General features: G+C 53.8%; 1 protein-coding gene across 1 annotated transcript in view; it reads right to left on the minus strand.

Annotated features, from left to right (window-relative positions):
- Positions 1–8,188, minus strand: part of ANKAR (ankyrin and armadillo repeat containing) — a 48,727-nt gene extending 40,539 nt beyond the window's left edge. Inside the window, exons 1-2 of the mRNA XM_026002661.2 lie at positions 7,588–8,188; positions 916–1,353 (exon numbers count right to left, since the gene is read on the minus strand). Coding sequence (XP_025858446.2) covers positions 916–1,353; positions 7,588–8,188 — 1,039 coding nt within the window. The remainder of the gene's footprint in view (positions 1–915; positions 1,354–7,587) is intronic.
- Positions 8,189–12,309: the final 4,121 nt, after the last annotated feature.

The raw sequence follows: 12,309 nt of genomic DNA on the forward strand, positions 1-12,309 counted from the left end.
AACACTACAGATATAGCTAACGTTCTCTTTAATCAAAGACCTTTCAGTTCTATACACACTGCTCTCCTACCTGCACCCCAGGACGAGAATTGTCATGAGCCCATTTGTAAGTAGTTCACACACAGATAAGCATAATAATTTTGACCATTTGAATGCCCATGATACAAATTTTCGGTACATGATTTGCAAAATTTCTACTGAAAACTTGCCACCTGAATAGAAAGCCTGCCATGATAAGTCTACATGTTTGGGCATCAATGAAAATATATAAATTGTGTGCTAACCTGGGTGGGAGGAATAGTTTGCACTACATTCTTGTCAAAGTCCACGTAAGTACAGTCCTATTTCTGCTCTCTATTTTCTTACATTGGTTTATTTGTGTAGAACAGTGCTAGCGCATTAGTAAAGTTTTAAAATATGTTTTCATCTCTTTTTCAGAAATGTAATACCATTCGTGATCCTTTGCTGCTCCATATTACTTTCAGAGTCAATTCACAAATTTTCATGAAAAACACAATAGGGATTTTGCATAGAAGTGCATTGAATTTGTAGGTTTATCGATCAGATATGACATATTCACAGGTTGTGCCATCATGAACATGCCATATTTCCCTATTTTTTTCAGAATTTGTTTTAAGTCTTCTAATAGCCCATATAATTGGTATAAATATATATCAAGTACATATAGCAAGTATTTTAAACTACTTTAGAGAAATTAAATTTTGTTTTTCTTAACAGGCTACAGCAAAATCACATGCCTGGACTCACTCACTACAAACAAAATTGAATTTAAATATAAATTTAACAAAAAAATTAACAAAGTAAAAAAATAAATTTAACATGTATATATGTTATACACACACACACACACACATACATAATTATTTTATATTTGATTTTTGGTGATATACTTACCTGAAAAAGGCTGAAGTAGACTACTTAAATATGGAACTTTCATCTTCTTTTTTAAACTCAGTAGAAATGGAGTCAGAAAACATATTAGCTTTAGGTATCCTATCCCTTTTCTGATTTCTTTTTTCTTCTCAAAGTGCTTTTGAATAACCTTTTTCTGAAGATATAACCTTTGCTGTAGCCTCTGGTAGGTACAAATATCAAGATAATCCTGATTATATTTTATAGCGTTAGTAAGCCAATAGGCTGTTTCAAATATAAAGACATTTTCATACTGTTGAACTTGTGTGGTACTGAATGTCAACTTTAGCATAATGTTTTCAGCATATTTCATAAAAACAGCCTTTTCTTCAGGGCTATTGGGATCATATGTTGGATCTTCATTCATGTCTTCATCATAGATTCCATTAAAGTCTGGATCTTTTGTAATATCAACCAAACCTTCACAGTAAAAAAGAAAAATTTTAGATAATGATAACATCATATGTGGCTTCTGGATAAATGGAGTAGTTTGAACACTCAGCTTCATCTTGAAATCCTACTAAAGTGACAATAAAGGAATAGTGAGATGCCAAAAAATTGTTAAAGATGAATAGCATGTGGAGGAGTGGTAGCTAAGCAGTTAGAAGGATGGACGCTTGGAGAATTAACTTTCCATGCCCTTTGGAGGAAATACAAATACGGTACCATGGAAACAATGTAAGCCCCATACTTAATCAGGCTAACTATGGAAGAACGAAAAATGTGATCTCCCTTTAAGCAGGGATTCAGCTTCTCACTTGGCTAAAAAAAAAAAAAAAGTATCATTTTCACATTTCTTGTTTTTGCTGATATTGGAAGCTAAACATATGTGATACAGAACTTTCCTGCTAATTGTGATTAAATAAGAATTAAAACTTGATTTTACTCTATTATAAGTGACAAATATCCTGTTTCATTTTCTTCCCATTTATGACAAAATTAAGGACTTCCTTGTTGTCAAGTTGTCTTTTTAAGGACATTTACACATGTAATGTTACCCTTAATCTAAGCTTGAGAAAACTGCACAAAATCATAAAATACGTAGAACATCTGGAGTCTGTAACACAAGACACCTTAAAAGTGTAAATGGTACATCAATATGCCTCCCTTTCTTTTTCCTTTTTGTTTTCCTCAAATCTATTAAACAAGCGCAAAATGCTAGAATACACTTGGATTTTTAAATGGCCACTATGATTCACTTTCCTTTTGCAAAAGTTAAATTAAGAAATTATAAAGAAATTAACGTATTTCTAACAATTAAAAAAAATCTGAACATAAACCAAGGTGTTGTTGACATCTCTCGAACTTAGTAGCCTGAGGTAAGGAGGGAAGAGGGAGGGAAGGGAGGGTGGAGGGGGAGGAGGGAAGAAAGGGAGGAGGGAGGGAGGAGGATGGGGGAGGAGGGACGGGAGGGAGAAGGGAGGAGGCTGGGAGGGAGGAAGATGGGAGGGAGGAGGGCAGAGGGGAGGAAGAAGGAGGGAGGGAGAAGGATGGGGGAGAGGGAGGAGGGATGGGAGGAGGGTGAGGGAGGAGGGAGGGGAGGGGGAGGAGGGAAGAGGGGAGGAAAGTGCAGGAGGAGGGATGGGATGGGGAGGGGGAAGAGGAGAGGAGAGGAGGGTGTGGGAGGAGGAATGGGAGGGAGAGGGGGGTGGGGGAGGGATGGGAGGGGGAAGGGAGGAGGATGGGAGGGGGAGGAGGGAGGAGGGAAGAAGGGAGGAGGGTAGGGCCAAGGCCCGGGGGCGGAGGGGGGGTGCGAGGGCAGGTGCCTGAACACTCGGGGGTTCGGCCCAGGGAGCCCTGGAATCGCTGCGCCGCCTCCTATGTCAGTTCCTGGGAGGAGTTCAAGATTCCTGGTCTAAAGTTTGGGGCCGCATCGGAGAACTCAGCTAATTTTCTTAATGACACAGTTCGTGTCACGAGAGACAAAAAGTCATTAAAAAAAGGAAATGTGACCACAACACGTCATGCAGATCATAGGTGCAAAGTCATAATAAAGTCAAAAACAAGAAAGGATCGAATTTTAAAAATCAGATGTCGTGGAGGTGGGAGGCGGCGACGGGCACCCTGGGTGTCCCCCCTCCTGCTCCTGGACTTGACCTCGAGGCCTCCTCTGCCCCCCGAAGGTCACGGAGGTGCCCGAGCCGTGACCTCCTTCCTGCCCCCAAGCCTGCTCTCTCTGCTTCTCCGGACCCAGGCTGCAGGTGGCAGGGCAGGAGGCATGGGGGGGGCCCGCGATGCGGGCCTCTTGTCACCAGCCTGTCCCTGCAGGGCGACACTGGCCCCCAGGGCCCTGCCCAGGCAGCGGAGGCCGGATTCCTTGTCCTCTGGAGCCCTGGGAGGACGGGCGTCCCCCGGCGTGGGCACCTTGGGGTCTCGCCGCCCCCTGGCCCTGCCCCACCTGCTCCCTGCTGTGGCCTCCAACAGCCCGACGCTGTGCTGCCCCCACGGGCCGCACCGCCCCCATCCCTGGGTGGCTTCCCGGGCCGCCAGTCCCTGGGCTCTGGGCAACCCCGGGACCCGAGCCAGGGTTCACCCTGCCCCCCTCGCCCCTGGGCGCCAGCTTCAGGGTGGCCCCACGCGACTCCCCAGACAGCCGATGGCCGGGGAAGCTCAGCGGGGCTTCCGGGACTGCTGCCCCCTGCACTCACCTCTTCCTGTCCCTCCTTCCCTTCCTTGGAGTCGTTTCTGTAACCCACCCCGATTTCAGCCCTCCTTTCAGGTGCAAATTGGGGGGCAGCCTGGGCTGAAGACATTGCTCCCCTACGGCTCCAGACCTGCTGCTTCCTGCATCCTGTGGCATGAAGGGCCACAGCCCGAGTCAAGGTGCGTCCCCAGGCCTGGCTCTCAGGCCTGCAAGGTTTCACAGGGATGCTCCGATGCGGTAAGTGATGGGGAGCCCACGAGTCCTCCTGCCTCGTGGGTCCCCCAGAATGTCTGCGGGGTGTTCTCCTCGGTTAGTTCCCATCATTGTGCAGTACCAAGGGGGGGCCTGGAGGCCTGGGTGACACAGGACCCTGGGGCAGGCCTGGAGGCCTGGGTGGCGGTGGTGGCCCGCGAGGACTCCCAGGGCCACAGGAGAGGAGCCCCTGCCCGGTGCTGCTTGTCTTCGTGGCCAGGCGGCTGGTCTTGGGAAGGGCTTCAGCGGGCACGTGGAGGGGTGGCTGCATTTGGGGACACTTGCGGCATCGCTCAAGTGCAGCGGGCAGGAGCCTGAGCCTCGATGGCCTGGCCCGGGTCCCCAGGCATTGGCCATGAAATACTGACCCCTGTCTCGTCTGGTGACGCGCTGTGCGAAGCCCGAGCTCTTCGAGCAGCTCTGAGCCTGGGGTCCCTGGAAGCCGCAGGGCCCTAGGGCGACGTGGGACGGCGGGGAGGGTGCCTGCGCCCTGCCCGTGGCCGTCACTGCTCGGAGCCACGCTGAGCCAGAGCTCGCACAGCCTGCAGGCCCCTTAGTCCTGGTGGCCCTGCTCCCCTGCGCCCCGTTAGACTGCGACCGTGACACTGTCACCGGGAGCATGGCCGTGACAGGTCCCTGGGGGGGCCCCGATGGCACCAGGAGCCCCAGGCCCAGCCGGCGGCCGCGGATTCGTTCCGTGGGCCCGCTCCCGTCGTCTGTGTTCTTAGTCACTCGCCGGCCGCTGCCACCTCCTGCTGGTCTCGCCCTTTATCATTGACTCGGTCAGCAGACGGCCAGGGGCGCTGGGGGCTCGGCCAGGCGGGGACCCCGCGCACCCCTGCCCGAGGGTGCACACAGACTCCTTCGGGCCCTTCCCCTAAAGGTCCAAAGCTCGAAGCAACGTTCTGCTCCTCGGGGGGGAAGCGCCCACGGGCGGCCTCACTGGTGGGAACGAGCTTCCAGCACCATCGCCGCAGGGACCCAAGAGCCAATACCAGCTCCGTCAGGATGGTCAAGTCTCAAACGTCCCCGGAAGCCACTGTCGCTGCTGTTGCTCCTTCACCTGCACGGAGCTCGGTCCTCACCGAGCTCCTGCCTTGCGTCAGTCACGGAAGCAGCCGAGCAGCTGGGCAGGCTGGCGACCCCGGCCACCTCAGCTGTCCTGCCGACCTACAGGGATGAGCCCCGGGCCCGAGGGGCCTCAACGGCCAAGGTGACATCTTGATTTAAAGACGCTTGATTCATGTCACCCGAGTGGCCCCGGAGGGTCTAAATGCCAGGATCCTAGTGCTTCGGGGCCACACCCAGGGGACAGCACCCAGGGGTCAGCACCCAGGGGTCAGCACCCGAGGGCACAGCACCCACGGGTCAGCACCCAAGGTGACAGCACCCAGGAGTCAGCACCTGAGGGGACAGCACCCGAGGGGACAGCACCCAGGAGTCAGCACCGAGGGGACAGCACCCAGGAGTCAGCACCCAGGGGTCAGCACCCAGGGGTCAGCACCCGAGGGGTCAGCACCCAAGGGCACAGCACCCAGGGGTCAGCACCCAGGGGTCAGCACCCGAGGGGACAGCATCTGAGGGCACAGCACTCAGGAATCAGCACCCAGGGGTCAGCACCCGAGGGCACAGCACCCAGGGATCAGCACCCAAGGGTCAGCACCCAGGGGTCAGAACTCGAGGGGACAGCACCCAGGAGTCAGCACCCAGGGGTCAGCACATGAGGGCACAGCACCCAGGAGTCAGCACCGAGGGGACAGCACCCAGGGGTCAGCACCCAGGGGTCAGCACCTGAGGGCACAGCACCCAGGGGTCAGCACCCGAGGGGACAACACCCAGGAGTCAGTACCCAGGGGTCAGCACCCAGAGGTCAGCACCCGAAGGCACAGCACCCAGGGGTCAGTACCCAGAGGTCAGCACCCGAGGGCACAGCACCCAGGGGTCAGCACCCAGGGGTTATCACCTGAGGGCACAGCACCAAGGGGTCAGCACCCAGGAGTCAGTACCCAGGGGTCAGCACCCAGGAGTCAGTACCCAGGGGTCAGCACCTAGGGGTCAGCACCTGAGGGCACAGCACCCAGGGGTCAGCACCCTAGGGGACAGCACCCAGGAGTCAGTACCCAGGGGTCAGCACTCAGGGGTCAGCACCCGAGGGCACAGCACCCAGGGGTCAGCACCCAGAGGTTAGCACCTGAGGGGACAGCACCCAGGAGACAGCACCCAGGGGACAGCACCCAAGGGTCAGCACTCAGGGGTCAGTACCTGAGGGGACAGCACCCAGGGGTCAACACGAATGGGTCAGCACCCAAGGCTCGGCACCCAGGGGTCAGCACCCAGGGGTCGGCACCCAGGGGTCAGCACCCGAGGGGACAGCACCCAGGGCACAGCACCCCAGACACAGCCCCCGCCCCACACAGCCCTGCAGCCCACGGCCCGACGCAGGGAGCCCCGGGGCCCAGGTGGGGGGACAGGCGGGTGACCTCACTTTGTGCAGCCAGGCCGTGACCCAGGGTCATGGGGCTCGTGGGGCTCGGGCGCCGCAGGCCCCACCATCCCGCTCTGTCCCTCGCTCTCCGGTGACTGTAGACACAGGTAAATCTTTCAGAGCAGGTGGGCACTCATCCAGCCCCTTGATGCCGCCTAAGGACACCGATGGCGCCTACGCTGTGCCGGCGACTTGGGCCCGAAGCAGGCTGAGCCCGCGGGTTAGCGGCTTTTCCGGGCCTGTGCGCCCCAGGGGACCGTGTGATGGTCCTTGACGTCAGACTGACTTGTGTGTCTCCGCTAGAAATAAAAGCTCAACGAGAATTAGAAAAGTGAAGAGATCAGAGTCTGCTTGGAGCATGCCTGTGCGTCCTGTATGTGCGTGTGTAGACCCTGATGAGGCCGGGGGTGGGGGGACCGTGGGGCAACTGTCAGACTCCCTAACCCTACTGGCCGTATTAAACATCGAGTGGTTATAATTGTTCCGCGTCTTATTGAAAAGCTAAGAAGTGAAGTCTGCATTAGCGGCCAGACGTCAAGGGACTCAAGGGACCCTGAGGCCACGTTGTCCCCACTTACATGGATAATTCAGGTAAAAAATGATTCACTTCCACCTGAAATACCATGAAGAGTTCCCGTCATCAGCTCTATCCCGCCAATGGAAACCCGCTAATTAGGGGGAGCATTAGGCGTGTCCCCCTCGGCCTGAGGTCGCCAGAGCTTACACCGCACCGAGGCCACGCGGGACCCACCAGGCTGTCTCCGACCGGAGCCTCCTCAAGCACAGCCGAGCGACGCGCTACCCGGGCAACAGATGTGTCCTCAGGACAGTCAGGGAGGGGACGCCGAGCGACGGTCAATTCCCAGAGGACAAACCGTCGGCCTTATTAGCTGCAGACAAGATTACAGCCTCCCTAAAACCTATTGCTGGCTCCTGCCATGCACGTGAACGTCAAAGAACAACTGCTTCTTAAAACAAATGCCACTAAATGGCCAAATCTGAGCGCTGATGCCCGTCCGTCCTTGACTGCAACTCTCACGTCACTCATTTTTGAGGTCGCTAAAGTGGCAACGCCTTGCCAACCTGGCACTTTGCTTGCAAGTCTGGAGACTTTTCTCTCCGCACCCGAATTCTACTCGTGGCCCTATTTCGCATTTTCCTACTGAGGCTCTGTAAGACAAAAGGCATCAGCTGAAAACTCCAACCGAGACAAAGATAAATCACTTTAAAAATATGGCTTCTAATAAAGATAGCGCTTGTTAAATTCTCTTACCTGCCGCACTGAACTCTGCAAAAATGTCTTTGTGTGTTTGCGGCTTTCCGTCTGGGTCAATGTCCATGACAGTCCGCCACAACTCAGAGAACCTGGCCCGTTTTTCCTTGGGCATGTAGAGCCCGTGCCACAGCGCCTTCAGCATGTAGTCAACGGTGATCAGAATTTGCCCAATTCGGGTATCATAGTAAGCTGGAGGCAACTGGCAGGAGGAGCTCTGGTCGTAGTTAGCTTCTAAACTGATTGAGGGGATTTGGTTCAGGCAGTAAATCCCGACGGCCAGTTCCCGTATGATTTGATGGACTTCTCTGTAGTCCAAGAGAGCTGTCGGGTCCATGGGGGTCAGCAGGATTGCAGTGGAGAAACCCACATTGTTCATCTGGCTCATGATTCCACACGGCAGGTCCAACTGAGAGCGGACGTCATCTTTGGCGGACAACCAACTGACCAGGGTGGTGGTCAGCAATTCTTGGACTTCACTCCGATCATATTTTTCAAAGAAAGCAGAAGCATTTCTCTGTACTGCCAAGTTTTCCAGGTAGGTTTCTTCATCTTGGTTTTGATCAAATCTAGGTAACCCTTTTTTGGGCAATCTTAACATTTCATGTTAATTGTGCATGGCCTTTCTGAAGTTCCTGCAATGAACAAAAAGGAAAAGGCAATGAAATTTGCCGTGGTGACGAAGCTGGATTTGTCAAGAAATAAATCTGTACCGTTATCTTTATTAAGTCATTTCATGGTGTAATGTTTTCAATTTTTTAATTTTTTTAATTTTTAATTTTTAATTTTTTTTTATTTATGATAGTCACATAGAGAGAGAGAGAGAGGCAGAGACACAGGCAGAGGGAGAAGCAGGCCCCATGCACCGGGAGCCAGACGTGGGATTCGATCCCGGGTCTCCAGGATCGTGCCCTGGGCCAAAGGCAAGCAGTAAATCACTGCACCACCCAGGGATCCCATGTTTTCAATTTTTTTAAAGAACATTTTTAACGATTGAGGTGTAATATTCAAACGGTAGTTTGAGGTCTACAGAACAGTGATCCAAGATCTGTACGTATTTTGAAGTGATCGCCACAATAAGCCTGGCCAGCAGCGTCACCATACATAGTTACAAAATTGTGGGTTTTTTTTTTTTTTTGTGATACCTACTTTTAAAATTTGCTCTTGCAGCAACTTTTCAAAATGCAGTGCAGCATTGTTAACTATAGTTGCCGTGCCCCACGTGATGCCCCCGTGACTTATTTGTCTTACAGCTGGAGGCTTGTATTTTGCCCCCCTTCAAGCCTCACCTACCCCCTGGCCCACTCCTTTGGCAACCACCCATCTGTTCCCTGTATTTATGGGCTTGTGTAGGCTTTTTTTTTTTTTTTTTAATTTTATTTATTTATTCATGATAGTCACACAGAGAGAGACAGAGAGGCAGAGACACAGGCAGAGGGAGAAGCAGGCTCCATGCACCGGGAGCCTGACGTGGGATTCGATCCCGGGTCTCCAGGATCGCGCCCCAGGCCAAAGGCAGGCGCCAAACCGCTGCGCCACCCAGGGATCCCTTGTGTAGGCTTTTGTTTGGGGGGTAAAGGGGGGTGGACCTGTGGGGAGGACTCACGGGGGGCGGATGCTGAGGGGGGAGGGACGGAGGGACGGGGGGGGGGGACGGGGGGAGGACTCCAGGAGGACCCCGGGGCTCTGGGAGGGGGGAGGATGCTGGGCGGGGAGGACCCTGGGTGGTGATGACCCCAGGAGAGGAGGACCCGAGGGAAGACCCTGGGAGGGGAGGATGAGGGGGGAGTACTCTGAGGGGGAGGACCCGGGAGAGAGGATGCTGGGAAGGGACGAGGGGGTAGGATGCTGGGCGGAGGGGGAGGATGGGGGCGCAGATGCTGGGCGGGGAGGATGATGACTGAGGATCCCGAGATGGGAGGACCCCGGGGGCGGGGGGAGGACCCCAGGAGGGGAGGACGGGGGAGGCTGAGGACCCCCGGAGAGGAGGACCCCGGGGGCGGGGATGGTCCGGCCACCCCATGGGCACCGCCCGGCCGGCGTGGGGTGGGCAGGACCACCGCAGACAGGGCGGCGGCCTCCCCTCCGAGCCCCCCGCCCGCAGGGTCTCCTCCCCTCACCGTTCAAGGCCCGCCTGGCCTCTAGGGCAACCCCGGGGCGCAGGTGCGGGGCGCAGGTGCGGGGCACAGGTGCGGGCTCCCGGCTCCGAATCCCACCTCCGCGTCACCCCGGAGCCCAGCGAACGTCCACGCAGCGGCCCATTGTGAGGCAGCACGGGCCGCGGGGACCCGGAGCGCAGGGCGGTTCCCTGAACGGGCTCACACAGGTGCGGCAAGGGTGGCTCCCCAGGAGGCCGGCAGGGTCCAGGGCAGCTGGGTCTGCGGACTGGGCCCCACGGGGAGGGGGCTGCCAGGGCCACGAACTGCCTTCCAGGGACGGGAAACGGGTGACGAGAGCCCCGCGGAGAGCACAGTGGAGCTTCCTGAGAAACCCCACAAAACCCTGCTTAAAGAACGAGAGACCCGGGCACAAATCGGGTCGTGGAGGCACCTGCGGCTCTAAACACTAGGTCGCTGAGCTCGTGACTCTGAACTTCATTCCTAAGTCTAGGCTCGGTTGGTGCAGCGGATGTGCAGACTGATGTGGCCGTGGAGGTGCAGGCGGGGAAGGGCTGGAGAAACGATGGGGTGGCCGCAGACCCAGTGGGGGTGCGGTGTTTTCAGAAAGGTGGTCCAGATGACACGGATTTGTCAGGGGAAATGGGGAATCCGGGCAAGATTAGCTCAGCTGTGGACAGACTGACCTCAGGGTACCAATGAGAACCAGGTGGAGATGCCAGGTCCAGCTCAAGTACTTAGGTGTTGGCCAGGAACAGCAGGAAGGGGGACGTGTATACATTTGGGGACGCTTAGGGCATGTGAAGCCAAGGACTGGCGGAAAAGGGAAAGTGACCAAGGGAAAGAGTTAAGAAAAGTTTGGAACCCAGGATGGAAACCTGAGAAATTCAGTATATAAAAATCAGGTGAAGAGAATGGAGCCAGCAAAAACCACCAAAAGCAATCAAGAGGCAGGAGGAAAACCGAGACTGGGCACAGAAGCCAGAAGTGTTCCATCGATAAGGGACCGCCCAGTCTCATCGGGCCACTAGGTCAAGGGGGTAACTTAACTTGTCCAGAGTTTACCAACATGGATGTTTCAGTGACAATTTGGGGGCAGAATTTCTCTTGGTGCAACCAAGTCACAATTTTAGCTGCTGTAGACGTAGTAGCAGAAATTGATGCTTGCCGCTCCAGGGCAGGGGGTGTAAGTCAGCTTCTTTCACAGATTTGCATGCTTGCACTTACAATATATCTTAACTCCTTCTGCTTGTTTTTTGCTCAGGGACCCAGATGGCTTGTGCTAAGCGTCTTAAATCTGGGAAAGCTGTTTAAGGACGGACACAGAACTGCATCCCAGGGTTCATGGGATGAAGCAGCAAGAAGGTTCTAAAGAATCAGGCTCTTTGGGGACTAAAGAGACAACCTGCAGGCAGGATTCTGCCGGAAATTCCCTAGCGGTTGTCCTGGATTTACATGTAAGGCTCCTAAAGTAGTGCCCGCCACATAATCACCACTATAGAAATGATAGATGTTTTCAGTATTGAACTATGTTGTTATTATAAAAATTATGATTATATTCAAATCTAGGCTGGAGGGCAAATCTCCTAGTTTATCTATTCCTGATAGCAGCAATGTCAACCTGGTGCTCAGGTCACATAGAGACTTGAAGTGGTCTACCCTCAGGTAAAGGGATAAAAGCTATTACAGTAAGATTTCAGTACGGTTTGAACGTTGCATTTATCAGAGGATCGATTCAGGGCACTTGAAAGTCTTTGACAGGCTTCTGTTTGTCAATATCCTAAAACTGCTTTCCTGCCAAGATGAAAAGAACCAAAGTTTGTCCAGATCCAGAAAGGGTGTCAGCCCTAATTGGGGACAGACTCTGGTGACCTTGGTATGGTGCTCTCAGTGGACTACCATTAGGCGGGAGTGGAGTGGAGATGAAAAAGTGGAGAAGTGAGAGTGGACGCAAGAGATGATGAGCAGAGAAGACACAGAACCAGGCATGTGCATTCTATGTTGGCTAGGCCAGAGCACTTTAAATGATGATAGGAAGGATCCTACAGAGAAGAGGCTGAAGACACTGCAGAGAGGAGAGTATAAGGTTCCGGTAGGACAAGAAGGGTGGGGATACAGAGAACAGGTACAGGCACAGCCTTCTGATGGGTGGATGGACCCATTTCCCTTTCTAAGGACGAGAAGGGAGAAAAGGACACTGTACCTACACGTACATTAGAAGTTCTGGTGTTGGAGAGCGGAGGGGTTTCTTGTCCTGAAAACTGAAATCTCTGAGCAGCTCAGGTTATGAGCTGAGAACAGGGCAAAGGGAGGGAGACTAGAGATTTGTGGAACAGAACGCTTAAGAGTCAGAAGTTCTGAGAGGGGAAAATTAGCTGCCTAAGAGATGGAACAGAAGTGACGGGCATCGCTCAGGAGTGTGAACCTCAAGCAAAGTGCACAGCTTCTCTGAACTTCGGTGCTCTCATCTGTCCAACAGAGCCCTGTTTATGCCAGGCCCCGGACAACAGCCACAAACTGAGCTATTTCTGGACGCAGCCACCATGAAGAGCTGGTAAAGGCCGTCTTCTCCTAGTGCTGCCGGTGGGACCTGACCACGAAGAGC

Source organism: Vulpes vulpes, chromosome 16 (assembly GCF_048418805.1).
Source record: "Vulpes vulpes isolate BD-2025 chromosome 16, VulVul3, whole genome shotgun sequence".
Lineage (NCBI taxonomy): Eukaryota > Metazoa > Chordata > Mammalia > Carnivora > Canidae > Vulpes > Vulpes vulpes.